Here is a 27,729-nt window from a genome sequence, read left to right as displayed (position 1 = left end):
ACCTATAAATCTACTCTCTATACAGCTAGTTGATTAGATTCTGGCGTAGACGGCTACGATACGATTGTAAACAAGGAGCAATAAAAAAGTTATGAACCTGCTGCTCAATATAAATCATCATCGATAGAAAATGCAATACTGCAGTAATCCACTAAGCGGTGCCATTTCTCATTAAATATGCCAAGGATAGTGAACACAAATTAGTGATCTCATGCTTGACAATAGTTCTTGACAATATTCCTGATAAAAGATGCGGTTGAGAATATTTAAAGATGATGTTTAATAAGCTAGCTAGCTATTTTAATGATTCTAATGATTTCAGTCATTAGAACTGCCAATGTCATGTGGCTGATTGTAGCAGTTTTCTGGCTCCTAATGGTAAGTGACGCTGCTGTTGACAGTTTACACAATTTATGCACATCTCGTAGTTAAATGCACATTGTAATCACTTTCGCGAGCCGTGTCACCTGAACTACATTGCCCGATCCGCTGTGCTCATCAAATAACACGTGACTTCCACCATTAGTTGACGTAAGAGGTAAACCCGTCGGTGCCTTCTGCAGAACTGCGCATGCCCTGTGAGTAAGATCCGGGCTCAGGGCAGGATGAATGCTAATTTCCAAGATGGCGGCGGAGGGAGGAGGGAAGGAGATGAACGAAATTAAAACTCAGTTCACCACTCGGGAAGGCGTCTATAAACTCCTCACTCACTCCGAATACAGCCGCCCCAACAGGGTGCCTTTCAATTCCCAGGGCTCCAACCCGGTGAAAGTTTCCTTCGTCAACGTCAACGACCAGTCTGGCAACGGCGACAGAATTTGTTTCAATGTGGGCCGGGAGCTATACTTTTATATCTACAAAGGCGTCAGAAAGGTAAACAGGACCTTACGTTCTTCAAGTCCTAGGTACCATGTTGGTAATAATTGGGTTAAAAGCCAATAACGAGTGCTGTCCACTTTGGCGGTGTTGTGACTGACGCAGCTGATAGCTAGCTAGCTGGCTAACTAGCTAGCCAACCGCCCCTAGTTTGTTGTGTGCGTCCCTTGTGGAAATGTTGTGGTATGCACAACTAGAACAGGAGTGAAAGGGCCTGGGCCTTACTTCACCTGCAGTTCACGCAACCCACCAAACTGCTATGGAATTCCTGAAGTTCTCCATAAACATGCACGCGTGATCATTTGGAACGTGTACATAGTTCTGACTGATGCAATTGACCGCTCGGGACGTGACATGCAGTGGTGATGGTCACAATGTGACCGAGATTTGTTCTGCGTGGTCGCCCTGAGAGATGTTTTGACCTCAGGGTTGCACTTTTGTTCAGTTGTCACCATGTTGGTTAATAGCTGTGTGCGTGCGGAACAAACGTCTAATGTGCGTGCTGTTAACTCTGTATGCGTGTTCGTTTAATAGATGCCATTACGTTGGATTACACACCAGTTAACAGGCAACATAGCTTCGCATAACTTCCCCGTTTTGGAGTAAAGTGCGACGTATGTAACGTTGCCATTATTGCACTGTTAATTCAGTGCGATGCGCGAGAATGATCTTTGTACTCGGATGAATGAATAGCTAGCAAGCTAGGTAGCTATCTTACACATGGTCACTGGAGAAGTGGCCGTAACTGACAGTGTCACCTTATCTTTACAAGCTAACTTGAGCAAAGTTCGGAAATAATGACAAATAACAGCATTTAATTGCCCTCAGGAACTTTGAATTAATTTAAGATGACTACAAGATTGTGTTTTGTAACTTTGTAAGTGACGCAACAGACTGGTGTATCTGAGGGAGAAGTTCGCAACAGGATACTGAATATTTTTCAGGGATTATGTGTGCCTTAATTCAGGGTCACCGTAGAGGTTGATAATGTCCTGTTCACCAGCAACATCCACTGCATCAATTGGATCCTTGTAATACATAATTTAGGCTAAGTGGTCCAGTAACACTGTCAAGCCACCCATAGTTTGAAATACAAATGTAAAGTCTCTGTGTAAAGTAAAGTTTGACAGAGGTAAGGGGCCATAGCCTAATTAATACAAAACTGATATACAGCAGGTATTTCATTCTAACCTGGTTAGAGTTAAGCTAAGTAAGCTTCTTTTCTGTGAATATTGAATGAAAATCTCTGCTAGTGGAACTGTAATAACATTGTTCTAAAATAGTTCTGGTAATGTTGGATGTAAACCAAGCTTTAATATAATTATTTACACTGGCCCTCAGGCACTGTGGAAACTGATCTCTCAATTGGACTGTCAAGTATGTAACAACCTGTCCACTTCCTGGTGGAGATGACCACATTCTGAGTCAGTTCGTCACACATCTTCAAAGGCCAGGGGCAAAAGGCAAATCATTCGGACTGCGTGCAGATAATAACCCAGCCGCCGTTTTAAGTTTTGGGTGGGAGTGTTTATTCATGTTTACCTCTTACCATATGCTGTTTTGGGGTGTGTACTCTGTTGTCTTGGAGACTTTGTGCCTTAAAGAGATGTTGTGAAATGTTATCTTGCCCGTTCATTAGCGTATTACAATTCTGTCACGTCATGGTATCATTCTCTGTGTGTTCACTGGTGTGCATTCTAGCACTCTCTCCCTCTCTTTGCGTGCTTTAAGGTGCTCTGAACCAGCTGGAAAGGGCTTCCCTAGACTCAGCCCTTGGTGACTGGGTTTTTGTCAGTACATTACTTTTTTTTGGCAGACGCTGCTATACAAAGTGACGTACAATAAGTGCCCACGGAAGGTTATTGGAACAACTGCAGAACATTGGTCAGACCTAGTACAATTCACACGAGATGTCTAGTTCCCATGGTAAATACCAGCTAAATCGGTAAAGTTATGGCATTGCAGAAACTAGAAGCGAGGCATGATTACAAGAGAAAGGGAAAATAACTAACATGAAGATGAATACAAGTTCAAAATGAATGTGATTTATGAAGATACAATTACAACAAGAAGGGACTCAAAGGTCAAGATATGAGTGATACATAGGAGTCATCTAAAATTTGGTTAGTCAAGGTACAGCCTGAAGGGATGCATCTTCAGACCACAACATTGACTGAGCTGTTTGTAGAGTCATCGCCAGTCAAACTGTATTCTGCAGACTGTAACTGCAGATTTGGTGGCTTTGAAGCCCTGGTCTGATTTTCAGAATGGTGACCATGAAATGTGAGAACTGTAGCGGAGTCATTAGAAGTATTTTCATGGTGTGAATCAAGTTGCACTTCCTTACTCAGGAACTGTATTCACTGACTGTCACAAGTCCAGTATTATCAATTATTAGCTTTGCAAACATTGCCTTTGTTTTAAGGGAATTCACAGTTTGCAACATGACAGTTTCAGTCACAGAGAAACAATCTCACTTTCTAGCATTTTGAATACTGGAGTGGTTTGGAATTTTCCTTCCTTTTCTCTAATGGTTATTTAAATCGCATGTTTACATCATCACTGTATCAACACTGAAGTTTATTAAGCATTAAGTCCATTTCAGTGCAAAGTAGCCATATTAAAACGGTCAGCTGCAGTCAATTCTATCCTTTGCAGCTCGCACACTTCCACTGATTGGGCAGTGAGAGGAAGCATTTCACTAGAGTGGTACAGTTTAAAAAAAAAAAAAATCTGCCCCACCTCACCCCATGAATCCATCCACTTCACTGTCTGGCATAGTTGTCTTCGGTTAAAAGGGGTTTCATAATCTCCCAATGCTCTCCTCAATGTTTCTCTTCAACGTGCAATCACTCTTACTCCCTCTTTATTGCCCTCACAATACACCCACGTGACATGACGCATAACATTTGTGTGTTTGCTATTTTTGGTGTACTACAGTAGCTGCAGGTGGCCTTTCAGGAGGATATAGCATATTTGTGAAGGAGTCTAACACTTTGTAGTTCCGAAACCCAGTTCTTGAAACAGTTCTGTGTGGTTGTTTTCAGAACTGGCTTTCATTAGAGCATTGGTTTCCAATTGCAGTACAAAATAGTTGCAGCTTGGAAAGCTTTCAGCATCATGGATCTAATACCACCAAAGAATTGTGCTTTTTTCATGTTTCTATAGGTCTTAGAAAATATGTTGGCTTTTTAACATCAGCAGTGTTGGGCATCCACAAGGTAAATCAGAGCTGAAAACATAACTCATGAGTCTGCTCTTTCCCCTTGTCTGTAATGAAATTCATAATTCCTGTTTATTTCTGCTGTACTCTGAGCACTAACAGCTTCATCCCGCATATGAATCTGAACTTCCCCTCTCCCTCCGAGTTTGGCAGAGTCGTGAGGATGTCTTTGTTCTTGAACAGATTATTTTTGTGCTGGGGGAAGGGGGGGGGGGGGGTACGCGTGTTTCTGGATAAGCTGCATAATGCGAAGTCAAACCCTCCGATAGATAGAGCCTGCTGATGCAAGTTGTTTTCCAAAATGTGAAAGCGTTCCCTATGAATGAATTAAGCTTTCTTTGTATTGCAGTGCATTACACAGACCGCAAACAAAATGACGTTGACCGCAAACAAAATTCACCAGTTGTAAAACTCCTTCGCCCAATTTGTTTCAAAGGTCTTTGTCCTCTTTTTGAAAATATGTCTGTCTTTTTTGGGAAAACACTTGAACTGCGGAATTACTGATATGTGCTGGGATTATGGCATGTGCTTAGATCTCGAAAGAGGATACATTAGCTTTGAGGGAAGCTAACCGCACTTACATGCATACTGACTATGATTAAGACAACATTGCGACCAAGCCAGGTGTCTTGACTATGGCAAGTGACTTCTGACCAGACTCCCTATCTCTGCCATTAGACCCCAGCTGCTTGAAAGCTGTTCGGTCTCCGCATATTCGCACACGTGCCACCACTGCTCAGCACCCTCCACTGGCTCTAATGTGACTCACATTAGATTCAAAACTAGGGCTGATCTACAGGGTCAAGAATGGATCTGCCCCCTGTTCCCTCCCGGCCAAAGTCGAGCCCTAGGCCCACGCTCCGCCACTTTGTTCCCCGTCACAGGCAGCCTCCCAACTCCATCTCTGGGAGGATCTAGTGGATATGGATACTATGAAACTCAAATCACCACAATGAGCAACATTTCCATTGTGAAACAATGATTTATTTGAATTAATGTGGCAGCCTATTCAAACCACAAATTTCATGTAATTGTTCTCTATGCCATTACATATGAAAACAGTTGGTGGAGTATGTCTTCTTTCGTATGTCTGGTCGCATGGATTTTATTTTTTGGTGATATGGCCTACTAGCAGCAGGGCTTTTCAAATGTATCCTTTTTTGTATTATTCACTAGGTTAGTGCTGAACCATATCGGCCTAATTCCAGAGTTTGCTAAAGAAACCTCATATTCTTCCAGTTAAAAGGGTTGAAGCATAGATGCTTTCTATCTGCAACCTTTGTAAATTAAACCAATTAAGGCTACTCAATTTGTATGAGAAACGAAAATTAGTAATATGGACCTAAATAGTAAGCAAAAGAAAAGGCCTGCCATAACATTCTATGCTATTGCCTATTAGTATGCTGTTTTAGGCGTCGTTCCTGAGGTTTCGTGACTTGTCAGGTTTCAGGGAATACCAAACAGGGGTGACTACATTTCCTACCTTTCCGAATACCCTTTGACAGCCTGCTTGTTGCATAAATACACACATTTTTCTTTGCTTTTGCCAATAATGGAAAGCAAGAATTATCCTGCTACAATGTCTAAACACATTGACTTAACAATCTGAGTGATTTGAATCCTTTCGGGCAAAAAACATGCAAGCGTCTTGCTGAATCTCTCAAGTGTTTTTTTATTTATTTTATTTTTTAACTTGTTCTTTTTTTTATACCACCATGCTCTTATCCTCAATAAAGTTACTCTCCTCTAACCCATATAAGCCCTTGACTTCCCTAACCCTTACCAAATATGATTTTAAAAGCAATAAATTACTAAGATAGGTGATGCTTTATGATCTCATTTATGGAAATTAATTTGGTTGCCATTTCCATGTCTTAAAAACTCATAATACAAAATATGTAAAAAAAAAAAACATTAAAATACCACATCGACGCAGCAACACTAATTGAAATCTTACTGTGGAACCTTATGGCTCCAGGAATAAATGATACCTCTTATCTCCTTGCACATATTTTGTGCTGCAGGAGTTTTCCACTCCATGGTCCACTAGTTTTGGTATGTGAAATTACTGATATCTCCTATCATTGATTTGGCCTTTAGATCTTGACTGGCCTTATAGCACATTAGATCTTGGTATAGCTCAGCCACTGTGACTTTGTGCCACTTACCTTACTAGCAGTCCTAGCCACTAGTCTTTGTCTTGTGTTCTTGTCTTGCATTGTGTGGACTGTGGATGCTAAGCTGTCTTGTCATTCTGAACTTCAAAACACTTTTTATAGTCACCCTGGGTAAGAGTGTCTGCCAAATGATGTCAATGTAAATTTAAGCCTCCCTAGTGCTATAACCATATTGTGGTGGGTGGTTTTATGTGACTCTAGGAACTTGGGATCTTGTTTCCTGCTCAGATCTAACCAAGCCACACTAACAGTAGCATCTGGTCATCCCGGTGGACACAGGGCTGGAAACCCCACCCTTTAAAAAGCACTGTTCATACCAAGAGCCCTCAAGTGGATTTCAGACCTACAGGTTGTTTGACCACTACTGATACACCCCTTGTTTTAGTGAAGTCAGGAGTGTGTGAGTGAGTCTTCTAGGGCAGTGGTTCTCAACCGTTTTGCCTCAGATGGCTGAAACAGACCCCGGGCATCACAAGGAATAAGAATAAAAAGTGATTGCAATCTGGAACCTGGTAAAAATATAACAAAATGGCTGGGCTAAAAAGGATAATACGAATCACAAAAGCTTCATGAAGAAGCCTAGAAAGTCCACACAACAAGGAGGTCAAGAGGACTGCAATGAGAGATGGGCCATCCTTTGTTGAGGAGCTTGCTGAGTAAGCTGAAAAGGCTGTTGTACAGGGAGATGCGAGTGTAGACTGTTTAACTCATCTGTGGAAATGACAACTGATCAGTGTCTGCAAAAATGTACTGTTTGATGCAAAACTGAAGTGATAACTGATAACACTTTCAGGATGTGCTCAACTGGCCCGTGCCTGCAAACGATTTTGGCTGAGTCCTGAATAGAATGGAATCAGCTATTTTACAGCAAGCCGGATCAGATTTTGGTACTGCATCATATAGAACATTGTGTGGAGTGTAGCACCCCTTTGTATATAGACTTGATAAGCTTTAGGAAGGCTTTTGACAGTGTCCAGACTTTCTGAACAATTGTCCTGTGGTATTCCATGACATTTGTGTACACATGATGCAGTGTTATCTTGGACAATATCTTTTTCTGAGTGGTTTTCAGTGGAGTCAGGAGTAAGACGGGTGTATTATCTCCACAATATTGTTTCTTGTTCCTCTTGCTGAGACTATGGTAGTTAAATCCAGAGATGTGCAAAGGACTTTTTCACAACAACCACAACAACCACTTTTGTTCAGGATTCCACGTACCTGGGGAGTGTGATCAGTAAAGACGACCGGGAACAAAAATCAAGGCAAGACTTTGGAAAGTTTGGGGTGCATTTTCCTAGACTTCAGCCCATCTAAGGGTGGGCTATATAACAGCAGGCATACATTATACGGCTCAAAGGACCTTAATGCAAATGTGAGTGCAAATCAAAGGCCTTCACAGCCAGACCTGCTCAGAAAATGCCCAGTTTTGTATTCAGGATCTTTTAGAGCATTTTAATCAATGGACTGGCTAATCTGACTTGAACCTGTCACATGTGCGGCTCATTCTCCATCCATATTCATGATTTAAATGTCACAGTTTCCTGGTAGAAATTCATAGATGAGCCAAGCCTCAAATAAATGAGGTGGCTGGGAGTAGGGGGGAATTTTGGTGAGTCAAGTCAAGCTTTTTCATTGCTGTATAATTGTGTATTGTCTGTCAGCCTTTTCTCTTTGTTGGACATTCCAATCTATATATTCCTGTGGTTACAGTTAATAACACACAGGAAGAAGTGTGTCCTGTGGTTACAGTTAATAATTCTGTGTCAACTGTTTTATATGGCATGACAGTATTCTTTATCTTGGTGATGCTACTATCTGTATTGTGGGCAGGGAATGCACAAGTTTGGATGTGCACAGTTGATTTAATACCCTTAATTTACCCTGCTATTGTGGGTGTATTTTGGAAAAGACAAACTGTGGGAAGACTCCTGCTCTTTGTATTCTGAACCCTAGATAATCATGTCAAGTGCACTATTGTTGCTAGACTGATATTCAGCAGCGGATCTGGAATGTGAAGGCCTATAAGGTTCAGGGGTTGACTTTAGAATTTTTCCACCAGCTGTACCTGCTCTCCATTTAACTGTCAATTCTTGTTATTTCTTGCATGGATGCAAAGATGCCTTGACCTTGGTTTTCAAAATTACGGGGTCCAGCTGAAGTTTTGGCTCTGTAATTTGCCTCAAGGTGAAGATAAAATCCTGACAATGTGCCACGAAAAAAAGCAATGCATAACGGTCCCTATTATCCCCAGGGAGGCTTCCAGTTGACCAGTATTTCCAGCCTTGTCATGTCTGATCTGCAAAAGTGATGCAATGGTGTACCGGTTTCTGTATATACCATGGCATTTAAGACTGATGATTATGTAAGGAACTATCCAGGACGAGATGGTCGTTAACGAGATTTAAGGCACAATGCAGAGAGGAAGAACCTCTTGGAGTGAGTTCTCTTTGAGAGAACTGTTTAATGGCCACCTCAGAGTGGATTATTCTACTTATATCATGGTCTTTTACAAAAGATTAAAATATAAGCCGGGGTAGTTAATATCTGGGCAATTCGGCCTCAAAATAGTTTTTATTATTTTGACAATTTTTTGTGGCACTAACTACTTCAAGTGATTAAGTTGGTTTCTGTTTCAGCATGTTGCTATGGTTACATATGTTGCTTAGGTCCTGCTCAGAATAGAGAAGCTGTCTGGTTTTGGTTCTTTTTTTATCTGGGATAAATTCAATGTTATAAACAAGGTTTAAATTGGTTTCTTATTCACAACGTCTTATTCGTAATTCCCGGGCCACCTTAAATTTTTTTACACCGGTTTCACAACTGGCTATTCACAATTTCACAGAAATATTTTTTAACCGCAAAATTATCTTGGACCACACATTACAAAAGTATATAACCCTATTTTGCCCACATAGCCAGCTTCTCTATTTTGTGCTGGTGATGGCTAGGAAAAGATTATAGCTAATTGAGAGTTGTCGATGGTCCATGTCCAGGTCACAGCAGGTAATGGCAGAAACGCAGAGTTTTACCGGCTTTACTGGTGTTACTAGTGGTGTTACTACTAGAGTTGCTACTGCTTTATACATTCATTGCCTGAGGTACTTTGGCAAATGGTAGCACATATTTCTCCTGGCTCTCCATTCTGGCGCTTTGCTTTGTTCTCTGGCTGTGTGTGTTCCGTGCATTTTGGGATCCTGAGACACAAAAAGTAAATAAAGCAAGATCCCAAAGTGTATCCCAAAATGTACTGGATACACACAGCTTAACAACTTTAATGTTTAATTTTAGACAAATTATCACACATCAAATCTATCTCGGTACTGTACTTTATCTATCCTTCCATTTCCATCCATTTCGTTATACCCCTTGGTCTAAGTTTGGTTTGTGGTGGCAACAGGGCCAGCATAGCAACCCAGGTGTCCCTTTCCCCAGCAGCTTCCTCCAAATCCTCCTGTGGCGAGCTGGGAAATGTAGTCCCTCCAGCATATCCTGAGTCTGCCCGTGGCTTCCTCCTAGTTGGAACTGCTTGTTAGATCTCCAAAGGGAGACATCCTTAACAGGTGTCTGAACCACCTGAAATGACTCCTCACAATGTGAAGGAGTGACAGCCCTATTGTGCGGTCCTCTTAAATGGCAGAGCTCATCACCCTTTTCTGGAGAGTAAGGCCCGCCATCCTGCAAAGACACCCAATTTTGGCCTCTTGTATTCACTCTTTCGGTAAAAGCTTGCGACCATAGGTGAGTGTAGGAACATAGATCAGCTAGTAAATCAAGTGCTTTGCCTTAGGGCTCCGCTCCCTATTCAGCAGAAGAGAGGAACTTGTAATGAACCAGCTCTTAATTTTCATTTTACTGTTTGATTCATTTGACTGTATTCATTCATTTTGACCAAGGTTGATCCACCCAATTTCTCTACTTATAAGTTCATTGATAATGGCTATCCTTCATAGTAATCCTTCAGTTTAAAACGCATGGTGAGCAGTTACAGCACGCAGTAGCACATGCTGCAATGTGGGGTGGGGGAGGGAAGAGAACAGCGAAGAGAAAAGGCTGTACAACGGTAGCATGCATATTCAGGCATTTCATCATTACTAAATCATTTGAGGAAGGGGACATCCATCTGAGAGAGCAGTTCTTTTTGGGCATCTTTGAAAAAGACTTAATTTATCATGTTTGCATTTTAAAGTACTATATACTTTCCTACTGCTCCTGGGTTTGTTATTTTGCTCATCGGATGGCACTCAGAGTTTAGTTTGTTGTTCAGGGAACATGCTGCTTTCACATGCTGCTATGATTAAAGGCATAGTTGACATTTAGGAGAACACGTAGTGCCAGTTGCCTTGCAGGTTAACTTGAAAGTGTGCCTTGAGGCATATTTTCACGTAAAGGGCGTCTGTGGCTGTTTGATAAGACAAATATACCTTTAATTTTTGTAATTGTAGTACCTTTATTTAAGCCTTTTTTGGAGAGAGAACTGAGTTTTGGACTGTGATTCTGTGATGGGAAATTGTTCCATGAAAAATTTTCACTGGACATTACAAGCGCCCACCATGGTAAAGACTTTTATGAAGCTGATTCATAATCTTGGCTAGATGTTTGGTCAGTCAGCCTTTCTTTCGATGTTTATTTTCTTTGTACATCAGTGTGATGGTGTTTTTAGACTAAACTTACAATAACTGGTGTGCCCATGTCAGTATTATAGTTTTGGTTTATGCAGTATTTGCTATCAAAGAAATGAGCCTTAACATTTTTCTCGAAGTGCAAAATATGTGGCAATTAAAGGGCCTAACTTTTTGTGAAATTGCCATTCCTATACGTAGTTAGGCGAAAAGAGTGATACTGATTTCATCCCTGTCTGTCAAGTATAAAAATATTAGACCATATCTGCAGGCAGCATGCTAACTGTGCTACCACTGTGAATGGCTGCAGACAGAAGCAACATTAGCCTTGCTTAGTGGCAGAGAACCTGGCAACCCCAAAGTCGCCCTTCAAGTGGTGCTACGCAGTTACTAATCACTACACTCAATGATAGGTAATGGTAATTTTTCAATAATAATTCTGAATTTTGCTCTCTCTAAAACAGCTAGAATCTTGTTTTTCCGTTTTTATTTTCAAGAGTTATAAAAAAGCAAGATACACGCGTAAATAACTCTGCTTTTGAAGCTATTGGAATTTTCATAAATTGGCTAAGCTTGTGTTACTTCCCGTAGTATTTTTGTACTGGACGCACAGTTATACTATCCCTTTAAAAGAAGTAAAACAACAATTTTACTTAAATACCGTAAAATGATTTAAAATGCTTTAAATATATTACATTTAAGGCAATGGACCAAGTGCATTTGTAGGTTTTATTGTATACATTTACGCAAGAAGCCTACAGATGAGATTAGTCATCTAATTTGTATCATCATTCATCATCACTGGTGGCATCTCCTGGCTTTGAGCTAAAATGTGAAAAATGTGTAGCAAAGTAACTGGTAAAATTCCTTTTCTTTAGAGTATGTGAGCTTGTAATGAAGGCTTTCCTCTGCTCCATACAAGGCAGCTATTTATGGGAGCCCCATCCCCTCTTTGTTCTACATCACATTCCTTCCAGTTCTCATCCTTTTCCACCCTTTTATCTGCATTTAACCAAAATTAGCATTTTGTTTCTAAAGCTTCAGAGTGCAGCTTAGCTCCCACGCAGAGGGTCACCTGCAGTGAATTGTTAGCCTGTCACCTGCTGTTGAGCCTGTTCATTTTGTGTCTTTGATTTTACGTCTGTGTCCACTGACGAACTGTAGCCTAGCGCAGGTCTGTTGAGAACAGCATTAGGCGAGCGTGACCCACTTAGTCTAGCCTGAAACATGACCGCGACGGATCAATGCATAAAGATGTCGGCCCTGTCTCGTCCGGCGGATTTTGTTTATCACCGCGTTGCGGGAAGTTCACCTTGGACACGTGTAAACATTTTTGCGGTGTGCCAATGCGAAGGCCGTGTCGAAGCTGCGGAGATTTCGACGGAGGGGAGCGAGAGCGAGGCGCGCTAATTACGGCACGCGCGTTCAATTCACAGAGCATATGTCAGTCAGCGTGCGTCTCTGTCCCGGGTGAGTGGCTGTCATTAAGCCGTAATAAATGGGAATATCGCTGCAGCTGCTCTCATTCAGATTGGCTGTGGAAAAAGCGGGCTCTTCGGTGGCAGAGCGGGTGCCGTAATGGGTCCTAGAGCACAGCCACACTAGCGCGCATTAACCTTGTTCCGGCCAAGCCCAGAGTCGTAGATCAATGCTAAATGTGTGGCTTTACATGCTCCGTGCCGTACACTTCGCGAATATTGATTGAATGTATACCATTCAAATTAAAGGGATAAATTATGAGAAAACCCTCTGTGGTACTGCAGTTGGTTAATTGCCCTGGTAAATTGCACTAAATAGAGGGGCCCACGCTCTGTGGTTTTCATGCACGTAGGTGCTTTTTATTGAGAGAAATGAACAGGAGAGCTGTGCAGTTCTTTATAATGGTGGGTGTAGTACAGTTACTCATAAGGCCAGTGATAGGCTTGAATGTGTTCTCAGGCCTTGCACACACCGGAACCTGACCTGGGAGTGTGTGAATGCAGCAAGGCAGCTGTAGAAGTGAGTCATAATTTGGAGCATTTCCACATGCGCCCACAGCCTTTCAGTGCTCAGTATTGGGCACTGAGGACCCGTTCACATAAGGTGAGGGTCACTGTTTTGGATGAATTATTTCAACGATTTTCTACAATTTATTGAGCTTGACTGGAACCTATGAAATACCCAAAAAGTGCAGAGCCCCCATCTTTTGTTCCTATTGGTTGGCTACGATCACAATCACCTAAATATGGTTGTTGCTCCTCATTTTAGCACTTAATGTAGTTAAGTTTACACTATGGCTACGAATGAGAACAACGACCAGTCTTGCTTGAAGCAGGGAGTGACTATTGATGTTGATTCTTATTCCTATGCAAATGATCTTGGTTGTGCGAGTATGGACAAGAATGGGAGTTTATTACTGGTGATTAACTGCGCAATACTCCTAATAACTTCTTTTCATGCTCTGATGCCAGAAGAACTTCCAACACAGAATGTGCTGTTGAGTTCTGCGAAAAGATAATATTGAACATTCTTGCGTTTGCTGCTAGAGCTGACATGGCTTCTCTTGGCAGATACTAACAAAACCTGAATGACTGCATCCATGTTTGTTGACATTGGAGATCACCTTTACGCACTTGAGATCTTTTACATGTGAGCGGTGTTTACGTTCAGAGCAGCTATTGTACCATTTCAATTCTTAGTACTCGAGCATGAATGTAAGTGTTCTCGGTCTTGTGGTCGTGTAGAGGTTGTCATACTTACTTTTTCCAAAACAAGAGTCAATACCTCAAAAATCTTACAGCCATTTTGTGTGACCTCATATTCTGAGATCAGTGTCACACTAATCTGGGGTGTAATGACAGTTTTCTTATTTTTCCACTGTCAAAAGTAAAAAAATGGCATAAAACATTTTTAGATTAAAATTATATTTTTGTACCGAGTAGAGGAGAGAATAAAGTGTATTTTGATGCTATAGCTGCAGTCCTATGTTAAGCTGAGCTTGCGATATAGTCCTTGTCATGTGACTTTTTCCCACTATATATTGATGCATAGAACTTTCTCAAAAATCGTGGTGATTGTTGACAATAATGGCGACACCAGCAATTGAGCTTGGAGGGCAACGCACCTCCCAGTTCTGGCCCCACTGGTACTTTGATGTTATATTTGAAGTTACATTTACATTTTAGTCATTTGGCAGACGCTTTTAATCCAAAGCGATTTACAATTGCATAGGTTCTACCATAAGTCAGAGCATCACATCCAGAAACTAGCAAAATACACAGGAAATTCTGTTCTAAACATAGTTGTCATCAGAAGTGCATTTCTTTTTTTTCTTTTTTTTGGGGGGGGGGGGGGGGGGGTTAGACAAGGATAGGGATATCAGAAAGGAGGGGCTGGGGAAATCAGGAGGGAGGACTAAGGTAGAGTTTGAAAAGGTGGGTTTTGAGTCTGCGTCGAAATAGGGGGAGGGTTTCTGCTGTTCTGACAGTGGTAGGCAAGTCATTCCACCACTGAGGAACCAGAACGGAAAACAGGCGTGAACGTGCAGCTCGACCGCCAGGTGCACGTAGAGAGGGAACCGTAAGGCGACCAGAGCTGGCAGACCGGAGTGGTCTAGCTGGGGAGTAGGGAGTGATCAGGGATTGTATGTAAGGTGGGGGGCAGTCCCCTTAGCAGCCTGAAATGCCAACACTAGGGCCTTGAAACGGATGCGTGCGGCAATAGGAAGCCAGTGGAGGCCAATGAGAAGCGGGGTGACATGAGCCGACCTGGGCTGACTGGTGATCAGGCGGGCTGCAGCATTCTGGACCAGCTGGAGGGGCTTGATGGCACACGCTGGGAGACCGGCTAGGAGGGAGTTGCAGTAATCCAGGCGGGAAATGACGAGCGCCTGGACTAGGAGCTGGGTGGCTTTCTCAGTCAGGAGATGACGGATCCGGCGTATATTATACAGAAAGAACCTGCAGGTTCTGGCAGTGGAGGATACTTGTGGAGCCAGGGTGAGGCAGTTATCAAGAGTCACCCCAAGATTCTTTGCCGTACGGGAGGAGGAAACTACAAAGTCCTCAACAGTCAGTGAGAGGGCGATTGACGGAGTGGACTTAGCAGGGATGTAGAGAAGCTCAGTTTTGGCAAGGTTGAGCTTCAGGTGATGGGAAGTCATCCACGCAGAGATATCAGCCAAGCAGGCAGAGATCCTTGTGGTGATTTGGGTGTCGGGGGGGAAGGAAATGAAGAGTTGGGTGTCATCAGCGTAGGAATGATAAGAAAAGCCGTGGGAAGAGATAATAGAACCAAGAGACATGGTGTATAGCGAGAAGAGGAGAGGCCCAAGAACCGAGCCCTGCGGGACTCCAGTTCGTAGGGGGTGAGGGTCGGAGACTGCGCCCCTCCAAGTCACCTGGTAGGAGCGACCAGAGAGGTAGGAGGAAAACCAAGCGAGTGCAGAACCTGTGACACCCATCCCAGACAGCGATGAGAGCAGAATCTCATGGTTGACTGTATCGAAGGCGGCTGACAGGTCGAGGAAGATGAGGACAGAGGAGAGGGATTTTGCTTTAGCAGAGTGGAGTGCCTCAGTGACCGCGAGCAGGTCGGTTTCAGTGGAGTGGCCACTCTTGAAGCCAGACTGGTTGGGGTCATGGAGATTGTTCTGGAGAAGATAAGTGGACAGTTGGGAGCAGACCGCCCGTTCCAGAGTTTTAGCGAGAAAGGGAAGAAGAGAGACAGGCCGGTAGTTGTTCAGGGCAGAGGGGTCAATAGTAGGTTTTTTGGGCAGGGGAGTGACTCTGGCCCTCTTCAGGGAAGAGGGCATGGTGCCGGAAGAGAGGGAGGTGTTGATTAGAGAGGAGAGAAAAGGGAGAATGTCATCAGATATAGATTGTAGGAGGGGAGAGGGGAAGGGGTCAAGAGGACAGGTGGTTGGGCGGTGGGAAGTAAGGAGTTTCAGTGTGTCGGCGTCAAGAGAGGGGAGAAAAGGAGGTTAGGGAGTTGGGGAGGGTAGGAGGGTCAGCAGGGGTGGAGGGTTGGGAGAAGGAATTGCAAATAGCATCAACCTTCTTTTCAAAGAAGGAGACAAAGTCATCAGGTGTGAGTGATGAGGGGGGTGGGGTGGGGTGGGGGAGTTATTTTTGGTTTTGAATTTTAAATAAAATATTCACAATGACTTGGTTGTGTTATTTGTTGAAAAATCCAATGTGACCAATTTCCCTACATAGTCTAACAACTTGCCCACTGATGGGGAAAGTTGTCACAAGTGTACACCCTCTACTTGACTGTCTATAACTGTACTGAAATAACATATGAAGATATGAAGACAAAGTCTTTCAGTTGGTATGACATTTATTCCATTCTGATGTATTGTGCCCAAGAAATGTAAGAAACGGTGAACTGTGTGACAATATGCCCAGTTTTTGCTAATATTCAGTGAATTTTGGCTTTGTTTAACACTGTTCATTTGTAATGGCACACTGTTAAATTTGTGTAGCGTGATCTCTTCCCAGGTCTTCTCATTTCTGTAATAGTAAAATATCAAAGATATAATCTCTTAAACCGGCAGTGGGCTTTGCGCATTCATGCAGAGTTCCAGTTGAATTTGAGTGGTGGGAATAGGACATTCAGCCCCGCGTTGAGTGCTGTACAAGACTGTGGGTGGGGGGGAACTGCCTGATTAATTACAGTCGTGGGTTAATCATGGGACCTGCCAGCTGAGGTCCAGCATGTAGAATTAACTCATTAGGAATCCTATATTTAATAAGTGGTGGAATGTTCATGCCCCAGTGATGTGTATATAGGGTTGGTGGGAGGTAAAACTTGAATGTGCAGCACTATGACAGTAGAACACTGCTGTAGTTATGAATTTGTTTTATCACTGGTTCACTGCAACTGCAAGTGATTGGTTGCTGCAGAACACTTGATGGTTTATTTGAACAACTGCAGAAACTAGGTACGTTATCATGTAACTCTTAATTAGGGCTCAAATTTCTGACCTGTTTTTGAGTAGCCAATGGATACACTTTAAATACATTTTTTAAAAGTAATTCCCCAATGTTCTGGTGATTTATTTTCACTCTTCTTGCATTGGTGGGGGGGGGAGGGGGGGGGCCTGTCGAGACTGTGCAGGTTGAAGTTGTACATCAGTCCTGATACTCAAATGCTCATTTGTCCTGAGTAATGGGAAGCGCATCGTCGAGTTTGGTGTCATTAGTTTGCTGTCCAACTGGCCTTGCGCTGCAAGATGAATGAGTACCAAGTGATCTGGGGTTGGATTGATTAGAAGCGCGAGTTTCCTCATGAATTGTTTGCCAAACTAGTTGGAAATAGAGGTCATTGTGGCTGGTAGCTCCCAGTGTTGATAGTCTGTCTGACAGGCATAAGTGTTGGGAGACTTAAACTAGTCATTATTCTCTCATTGTTTGAACCTTTCTGTTTGTCTAGCAATGACTGTTCTTGCCCTGTGTTGTGTGAAGGCTTGCAATTGGACTAATCTTACACGTATTGCTTTTTGGAAGTGCAGAAACACTGATCGAGCATTGACTAGGAAACTGAAATGCGGTGTTCGTTAATCTGATCCTGATTTAGATTTTTTCTGCTCCTTTTTTTCCATGTGGTAAGACTGAAAGAGTAACAATTTCTCCACTGTGATCTGCAGTTTGTCATCCTAGCCTTTTTGTGTTTTAGGTGGTGGGGGGTGGGCGTGAGAGAGAGTCTAGAAACCAAGTCCTGAACAGCAGACAAGCCCAGCAGACACATTACTCTCTGCACAGCTCCCCCTTCTGTCTTCTCTGAATATTGCTTGATGGTAGCACGACAAACCATGTTGTCTGTCTGATTTTATTTCAATTACTATCCAACCGCTGTATGTTGCCATGGAAGCAGTTCAGTCAAAGCACTTTACTTTGATGCTGCTTTATCCAGCTCATTCTCCAAGTTCATTCTGGAAAGTTTACATTTTTGACACAGAGGATCTGTAGACATGTGAAATTAGGTTTTTATAAATGTTTTTTGTTTATTTTGAGAAGACCTGCTTCCTGCTTGTGAGGGCAGACGATCAACATTAGCCATCTGTCATTTCTGATTTAGTACTTGCTTTCCTCAAAATTATTTTTAGAGTGGGAATGTTTCATCATTTCAAAGATTTGGCTAGAGGATTGGAAATTACACTTGCTAGGAATGTCTCATCAGTATAGTACGGTATGGGCACGTGTTCCCGGATGTAGACGCATCTTTCCCCAATTCAATTTATTTGGGACCATTTTGTTGCAATTAGGTGCCTTCTTTAAAATCCACTTCAAGCAGTATGTCATGAAGTTGATTAAGTATGAACTGATATTTTTGGCGAATTAAATAAGCTGCATCACTTCCATCTGACAGTTAATCTTGTTCTTTTTATACTCTGTCTGTGGCTGCTAACAGACACATTCGCTTTGATTACATTTAATGAGCACCAATGCTAACATTTAAGCGATATATGGAAGGCTTTGAGATATTCTGACACGCTATAACGTCTAATCTTCAAACAGCCCCCTCGTGGATATTTGCAATGAGTTTGAAGGATCAGACCACAGGAGAGACGGCGGAGACCATCCGGTCATCATACAGGCAGTGTGCGGTAATATCGCTGCAGTCTGTCTGCTGGTAATGAAGCGCACAGCGGTTGGGCTCTCCGGTGTGTGCTTCGCTGCCACTTTCAGTTACTGTGGCGTCGTTTGCCACCCACACACCGCCGACAAGAGGATCGATACCAGTGCAACTTCCAAATGCATTAGCTCAGCAGAGCTGTGACACTCAAATACCAGGTGGCGGATCAAACCAGCGCACAAAACAGTTCTTTGTTATTTTTTTTAATGTTGTTAATGTCAGCTTTTCAGGCCCGTGTTCATCCGTTTCTGTCTTTGCTGTGAAATGACTCATTCATTGGTTATGTTTCTGGGCTGGAGCGCGCACCCCTGAGACCCCTCAAGCTGCCCTGACATGATGCTGAAAATTTTAGAATGATCTCTTACTTCACATTTGAATATTTCCTGGCTAAGCTGTACAAATTTTGTATTTGTGTATAAAAATGCACAGGTAATCACTGGTGAGATTCATGAATATGCTATTTTTTCCCCCGCTCGCGGTGTCATAGGTACCAAGTTTCCATGGCACCAGTAGCCTCACAATGAGATTGTATGAAGATTAGGGATAAAATGGTTCATGTAAAAAAAGTTTGTTTCTCCACCAACGGTTCAGTTTCCTCGCAATTGGTTCTGTCTTGCGGTGTTTTCAAAATGGGTTTTTCACAACTTGCTGCTTTAAAGAAAAGAAAAAAAAGTATATCGGCCAATTCTACTTGGTGTCACACAACACAGCTATGCTAGCGTTTTCTGTTAACGGGTGCTTTAGTGTACTGCTAAATATTTAAACACATTTGTAAAGCAATGCTTGCACAGGCATGGTTTTATCCGCCGCCTTTTTTCACTCATCACTAAATCAATTGTACAGCACTTTGGATAAAGGCGCTATATAAATTCCAACCATTTACCATCTCACACAACACTAAATCCATTATGTTCCCAAACAGCAGATTTAAACAATGTCAGAGGATCCTCTCACTGTGGTTTTTATTGTGTGATTGAAAGGGTCATTAGGCTCGATTCGCCAAAAATGTACAGAACCAAAGCACGAACAAACTGAACTGAGTGAACTGCCACTGTGGATGGTTGCACCCCTTGTGGAGACCCACAGCGAAACGCTGAAGGAATCCCAGGGAAATTTGCCAGGGAATCCCAGGAATGCCCATCATGATTGATATTTGAAAATCCGAAGCTGGAGATCGGAGAGGCTTGTCCTGGCTCGACCACTATTTTCATCCTACAAGCCATTGGGTTTTCTTGCCTTTTTATTGTTTTTGTGCTGTTTAGATCAAAATAAGGAGTGCTTCAGGGTGTACATCACATTTGAGCCATTCACATCCATCCAGATGAAATCCTTATCCCATTGAAATCCCTTTTCTCAGAATAATTTCCATCACATCATATTCTGCTGTTTGCTGATTAACCCAGAAGGGATCCAGCCCTGGAGGATTTGAACTGTCAACCCGTGTCTTGCTGTTACGCTTATGTAATTTTAGGTCATTTTGTGCCATTTCCTGATGAAAATGCTCTGATTAACCCTATATAGATGCAAAAGGTTCATATGGAAGTCAAGCTTCACATACGCAATTCATGGGTTTAGTCTCCTGTGGGAATGATATCAATTGGAATCTAAAAGTTGAGCACCATGTCTATAGTGAGCACCTTTCTCTGTGTGTCTGCATATGTGTACTTGTGTACTGCTAGAACTAGCCCCATTAGGTTCCTACCCGGTATAGCGTAAGCTTCTTTAACCTTAGTAGTCATAGTCATGGTTGGTCTTCCCCCCACATGCGTGGGGGGCTGGAATGGACGGCTGGTAAAAGCTGTGGGGTCTCTTCTCCTCCCAGGCTGCTGACCTGAGCAAGCCCATTGACAAAAGGATATACAAGGGAACGCAGCCCACCTGCCATGACTTCAATCACCTGACGGCCACGGCCGAGAGTGTGTCCCTGCTGGTGGGCTTCTCGGCCGGCCAGGTGCAGCTCATCGACCCCATCAAGAAGGAGACCAGCAAGCTCTTCAATGAAGAGGTACACCAGGCCGCCCCCTTGACCACTTACCACTGTCGCTTACCCGCGTAACAAGCGCCCACGCATCCGATTGTGTAGGCTAAAGCCCAGTCTCCACCAAACAGCCAAGACAAGACAAGACTAGACAGGAGAAATCTCAGAAGGTCCGTGTTTAAATCTCAGAACGTACGCGACTAGGCAGTTCACACCAAAGCACAGAGTAAACAAATAAACAACTGTTTCCATGACAATCCGAGGTAACTAACGTTAAATAACTAATTTTTCTAAGACTTGAGACTTGACATGCTAGTTTTCGAAACGCCAACCACTGAGAGCTGACGTTCTGAAACTGGACAGTTCACTCAGTCTCGTCGCGTCTTGGCTGTTTGGTGGAGACTGGGCTTAACAAATGTTTAAAATGAAATGTTTTTTCAAGGACCAAATGGTCGACACTCTCAGGAAAGCAATTAAGGGCCACATGAAGTCAATACAGAATCTGATCACAGCCTCTGGGTTTTATGGTCTCCTAAAACTACCCGACACTTTTGCTAAATGGCGTTACAACTATGTGTTGTTTTTTTGCACAGGTTCAGTGACCGTGAGCACTCTGATAGGGGTTTTTAGTCTGATTATTCTGCAGCATGGAGTGTATAAAGCATGTAGGAGAGGACAGCTGGGCAATGATTCATTGCACATTTGTTAAAGGTACAATAGTTCATATTTTTGTGTTAAAACATTGTACAAGACCATTGTCAATCCCTTCCTGTCAATGGAAAAGGCTCACTGACATGTTGACTCATCCTCTGCCTGTGTTTATAGGCCTTAAATTTGGGTTTCAAAATATACAGTTGATGGACCGGCACCTTTGTACAGCTGTACAATAATTGAAGCCCATTGGTTGAAAATTGGTCCTAATTGCCTCAGCCAATGGCATAGAGGGGGGTTTCTACGTTAGCGTGTTCACAGAGAAGGGGGAGGGATACACAGTATTGTGGTTTCAGGGTGTTTGTATCTGCAATTCCTCTCTTGACTGTTAGAAATCCGAAATGACTTATTGTAACTGCTAAAATAATCATAGAGCGGTGGCTTCTCTCTGATTGGGAGTTGGGGAAGCTGAAGAGTTCAGATCTAAAGAGACGTTTGATCCGAAACCAAAACGCACTGTGCTGCTTCCCCCGCCGCTTTGCAGAAAGCAAATCACCTTTAATCCGAAGCGTGAGACCGTTAACGACTCGAGCTTCACCGCAGCGCATTTTAATTCAGGCTACGATCGCCTCCCCTTGGCTGTGTTAAGATCTCTAGAGCAGCGGATTATTGAAGCGATGGTAAGAGGCAAAGCACAAGCACGCCGCTGTTGTCACCGCCCTCGAGTTTTAATCCGACTGCTGACAGTTTCATTAAAAAATGCAATTAACAACAGGCTGGCGAAGTGTCCTTAACGTCATTTTTTTCTTCTTTCTTTCGTTTCCTCCTCAGAGGCTAATAGACAAGTCGCGGGTCACCTGCGTGAAATGGGTCCCGGGCTCGGAGAGCCTCTTCCTCGTAGCGCATTCCAGCGGTAACATGTACCTGTACAACGTGGAGCACGCGTGCGGCACCGCGGCTCCGCACTACCAGCTGCTCAAGCAGGGGGAGAACTACTCAGTGCACACGTGCAAGAGCAAGTCCACACGCAACCCCCTGCTCAAATGGACGGTGGGCGAGGGGGCGCTGAATGAGTTTGCCTTCTCGCCCGACGGAAAGTTCCTGGCGTGTGTGAGCCAGGACGGGTTCCTGCGGGTGTTCAACTTCGATGCGGTGGAGCTCCACGGGACCATGAAGAGCTACTTCGGCGGGCTGCTGTGCGCGTGCTGGAGCCCGGACGGCCGCTACATCGTGGCGGGAGGTGAGGACGACCTGGTGACGGTCTGGTCCTTCTCGGACTGCCGGGTCATAGCGCGGGGCCACGGGCACAAGTCGTGGGTGAGCGTGGTGGCCTTCGACCACTACACCACCAGCGTGGAGGAGAGTGAGCCCACCGAGTTCAGCGGCAGTGACGAGGACTTCCAGGACCAAATCCACTTCGGGCGCGACCGGGCCAACAGCACGCAGTCGCGGCTCTCCAAGAGGAACTCCACGGACAGCCGGCCGGTCAGCGTCACGTACCGCTTCGGCTCGGTGGGCCAGGACACGCAGCTCTGCCTGTGGGACCTGACGGAGGACATCCTGTTCCCCCACCTCCCGCTCTCCCGCACCCGGACGCACACCAACGTCATGAACGCCACCACCACCACCACCACCACCTCCACCACCACCAACCCTCCCGCGGGCAACAACCCCGGTGCCAATGGCAACCCCGCCGGCACCGGCACGGGCGTGGCCCCCGGCAACTCCCTCCCCGCGCCGCTTCCCCGCTCCAACAGCCTCCCGCACTCCGCCCCGGCGGTCACCGCCAACAGCAAGGCCAGCGTGGCGGACGGCGCCGTGGCAACGGGCGTCAGCAAGTTCGCCACGCTCTCCCTGCACGACCGCAAGGAGCGGCACCACGAGAAGGACCACAAGCGCAACCACAGCATGGGCCACATCAGCAGCAAGAGCAGCGACAAGCTCAACCTGCTGGCCAAAACCAAAACGGACCCCGCTAAGACCCTGGGGACGCTGCTGTGTCCCCGCATGGAGGACGTGCCCTTGCTGGAGCCACTCATTTGTAAAAAGATTGCGCACGAGAGACTCACTGTGTTGATCTTTCTGGAGGACTGCATAGTCACAGCCTGCCAGGAGGGCTTTATTTGCACATGGGCGAGGCCTGGCAAAGTGGTAAGTTCATTCATCTCTGGCTGAGAGAGGGAGATGGCTGTGATTGTGGCTGGCATGGTATGTACTTTCAGCGAAATTACCCTACATTACGTTACACGCGCTGAGAAGGTTCTCTTATCTAGAGTGACTTACAAAAGTGGCAGGCATTAGTGTCAGTCTCGGGAATACAAAAGTGGCGTACCACCAAGACGGCACAACTCGCCACACAGTGTAATCATTGTCGTCTGTAATCGACAGGTGTACAGTTCTCTGAACAAACCGACAAAATGAATTAGGTAGCATATCTTAGGTCGCATACAGGTAGCATATCTTTGCACAGATATTGACCCAAAAGGAAATTCTCAAGAAAAAGGGGGGGCGGGGGTTTAGGTGCTCAGAGGTAGGTCTGTTTGTCGGCAAGCCAGTCTGAAAATGCTGTACACAGAACAGTGGCACCTAGTGGAGTTGAGGAGTAGGTTCGGAGGGAAATGCAGACACTTTTTATCTTCCCATTGCTACAGAAGTCGGTCAATTCTATCCATCTTGCTTTATTTGGCTGTATGACCTGCAGCATCTCTCTGTCTCTCGCTTTCTTGCTCTCTCGCTCTATCTCTCACGCCCTCACTTTCTTTCTTGGCTTTGATTTTGCATCATTTCCAACAGAAACCTGACGAACAAAGAGCTGCCCCCTGGTGGTCTCATTAGGTGAATGGCAAAGCAATAGAAGCTTCTGGTTTATTGATGTTCTGTATGCCTGACAGCTCTGTTCAGTTTATTGGCAGGGGCTCCTGGACCGTAGCCCTGTTTGCCAGCCTTCTCTTCTTTCAATCAGTCATGTAGAAATATGGTGACATCTGTGTCTAAATGGATCAGGATGAAAGGTCCACCTGTAATAGCAGGTACTACTATGCTAATGGGGCTGGATTTGGGTCACTTACTGTTTTGGATTCAAGTACTTTTCTATGCTTTGTCTCGTATCTGTGGGACCTGTGAAATTCTCTGTTCAAACTGTGCCCTTCTGGTCCTCTTGGTTGCCTCAATTGCACCAAGCAAGATCAATCGAGCACGGAAAAGTATTTGAATCTAAACCAATTACGTATTTGTCGCAGGTCTGATTGGGGCTAGGGAAACACTGCCCTCTTGCTTGCTCTTTGAATATGCTGTGATTTAAAAGCGCATGGCTTTCACTGAAGTACAAGGTGAGAGATTCCAGTGGGCAGCTGACTCTAATCTGTCAATTTTCGAAAAATGGTCCCGACTGCAGCTGTCCTCATTTTTGTTTTGCAGGGTTTGCTGTCATCCCAAAACCAAGCCAACTCTCCCAGCGGGACTGTAGTATAGCCACCGTATTTCTGCTGCTAAGCAAACCCACAGTCACAGAGACACAGTGACGTCGCCAGAGCCTGGCTCTGCTCCGCACCTGCACCGCATCGCAACGATTTTTCTTTTCTTTCTTTTGCATTCTGTTGTTCTAACCCCCCCCCCTTCCCCCCCCCCCCCCGACACACACACACACACACACACACACACACGCACGCACACACAAACGCCTCCCTACGTGTGTAGAAAGCGGCAGATGCAAGACAAATGGGTGAGGTGCAATTGTGAATGACTGTTGGGTGGGTTTCAGGGTGGGTGTGTTGCAGGGGGGTGGCAGATGATGGTTAGGATTTTGTAATTGTTTTTTCACCCTTCCATTCTCAGACACTCCCATATGTGCCCACCCCCCCCCCCCCACCCCCAAAGAAAAAAAAAAAACTTTGGTCTGAGTGAGTCGTCAACAAACCAATCCAAGCCCAGCAGTTCCCCCATCCGCATTCGCCATCTCAGAAGGTGGCATGAGCCAGTCAGGCCACAGTACTAAAGAGAGCCAGAAAACAAACATTCTGCTTTCATAGAAAAAAAAAAAAAACTTTTCTCGGTTGAACCTTTTTTTAATTTAAATTAGAATATCACAGTTGGGTATTTTGCACTGATTTTTTTTTCTTTTTTCTTGTTTCTTTTTGTTATTGCTGTTTGTTTTGTTTTATAATTGAGATGGAACAACTTGGGTTACAGCAAGTCGCGTGTGGCTTGGAATTCTGAATCTGAGAGCTGGATGCTGCAATCATGGTTTTATAAAGAAAAAGAGAAAATTGTTTGCACTTAATAGTTTGTTAGAACAGAATGGCTTTACAATTTTTTGGGTGAGCGAAGACTCCAAACAGCTATAAGGTGGATAAAATATTAAAGAATTAAAACCTTTGTATCTATTGGACATTTATTTTAATATTGTTTCAGATTAAAATTGGCTCTGTATATTATGTATAAATATTGTAATTCAAGTGATTGATGGGGCAAAAATGATCATTACACTAGTGGAAGTTCATCTTCATTAAAGAAAAAATAGTGATATTTCTAATGCAGACAAATATATACATATTAATAATATTAAAACGAATCTTGAATATGCAGGTTTTTGTTTTTTCTTTTCTGTTGTATAAAAGAGATCATTGAAATGTATTTTCTTAAATGTTGGTATAGGAGACATCTTTGTATCAAACGCTCTTATCTCCAAGATGAAGCTAAAACGCTTACTTATTGTTACAGATTCATTAAATGTACAGAAGGCTGGCACAGAGCAACAGTTGAACTCAGCATATATTTGAAGCTCAGGAAGTCTATGGCAGACTACAAAAAACAAAGGAAAAAATATGAAACAAAAAAATTATTAAAAATTTGCTTAACATCAGCAATGCTATTCTATGTAACGTTAAGTAGCAGCCGCAAGGAACAACTAGGTTCAAGGTCCCACAATGGGACCTTTTTCCATATGACACTATTAAAAACAGTTTTCATGTACATCCTCTTTTGTCACTTCCAGTTTTTGTTCACAGCATCCTCCCATCCAGGAATGGACAAGGACAGCAAAGAGCCTGGTGTACATTACACTCTCATGTCTTTGAAAACCTTCAGTCAGCAGGGATCACAAGAAGCCCATTTATGAAGCTGATTGGTTGCAGTTGACTTACGGTGGCAGCCTTGATATCTTTATATTGTCCACATAGGAATTCACAAACATTTTGGGATATATATAGCTTTTTCCGACTTGCCCAGACTTGGTTTTCTTTTTTGTGCATTCATCGGCTCGGTTTCCATGTTAGGATAATGTGTTAGCTGAGCATAAAGACCTGAAACCTATAAGAGTTGGTAGCCTACGTCCTACAATGTGAAGAAATACACAGCAACCCTGAAGCTGTCTTATTTACACAAGGTACGTTATGCTAACATGGGAACTGAGCCAGTGAATGCACAAAAATGAAAACGAAGTCGAACAAGTCTGGGTAAGTCCGAAAAAAGGTATATTTCACAAAGTCTTTGGTGTATTCCTCTAGAACATTAATTCGTACGATTCTGACATCTTAACGCTTTAAAGAGTAATTTTACTCCGTTTCATCTGGACTCTTACACAATTTAGAAAAAATGCGTTTGGGTGGGTAGAATAGGTGTGTATCTTTTTGCATTAAATATTCTGTAACCTATTTCATATTGATCCATAACAGCCCAACAACTTCTAAAATGAGCCGTTAAATTAAACGGACAAATGCGTGGGCGTTGTCAACAATTTTCCTACTGGATAACTGATTGACATCTATCACTTCACAATTTGGGCGGGGACAGAGTGCACTGAAAATCCTATTTTTCAAACTTGATGTGCGGGAGAACGTCCCGTTCGGCCATTAAAAAAAACCCGAAAAGGATATTTTATAAATGTTAAAATAATGGAATGGATTAAAATGTTTGACTTCGAAGTAGGCATACTAACACATTTACAGCGAAAACTTGTACAACACCCAAGAACAATTGCCCTTTAAGGTGTAAGACATGTCAGTCGAATGTTCTTAATGGCTCATTCTGGCGTTGATGTAACAGTTGGTAATGGAAGCCTTTCAAGAAACCTCTTCAAAGAGCTAAGCTGATATGAAGTGAAATCATCACAGTTAGCATCACTACCTTCAGCTGACATACCGTAAGTTGGTATAAATACAGTGAGCTCTATAAGTCATGGGGAAAATACATTTAGAGCTGTACTCCACATTTTAAGAATTATAATCAATTCACAAAACAACAACAACAACAGATTTTCAGTTTTTACTTTGTTGTGTTCAATTGCTTCTGGAGTGCAGGTATAAGAGCATTCTTGTCTTGATTATTGGCCTTTGATTGCCTTTGGTGTCTGTTATTGGTTCTTGTCAACATGACCATAACGTGATGCACTTTAATCGCATGTGAATTGTTTGATTACAAATCTAAAATTGTGAAGTACAGAGCCAAATGAAGACATATTCTCCCAAGACTTGGAGCTCATTGCAAATGATCTTGGGACTCATGCTGAATTTGTCAATTGTCTGACAACTGCTGGGAACTGGGGAAGACGGACACACTCACAGTGACATGCATAAAGTCACACACGGAAGT

At 43.5% G+C, this 27,729-nt stretch overlaps 1 protein-coding gene across 1 annotated transcript; it reads left to right on the top strand.

Moving 5' to 3' along the window:
- The first annotated feature begins 573 nt into the window (after positions 1–573).
- Positions 574–26,112, top strand: LOC133128427 (WD repeat-containing protein 20-like). Its single transcript, XM_061241939.1, has 4 exons — positions 574–873; positions 20,335–20,517; positions 21,973–23,292; positions 24,559–26,112. Exons 1-4 carry the CDS (start codon positions 610–612, stop codon positions 24,610–24,612), a joined length of 1,821 nt encoding a protein of 606 aa, XP_061097923.1. The 5' UTR covers positions 574–609; the 3' UTR covers positions 24,613–26,112.
- The last annotated feature ends 1,617 nt before the right edge of the window (positions 26,113–27,729 follow it).

The sequence above is a fragment of the Conger conger genome, chromosome 5, assembly GCF_963514075.1.
Source record: "Conger conger chromosome 5, fConCon1.1, whole genome shotgun sequence".
Lineage (NCBI taxonomy): Eukaryota > Metazoa > Chordata > Actinopteri > Anguilliformes > Congridae > Conger > Conger conger.
This window is presented reverse-complemented; position numbering and strand designations above follow the sequence as displayed.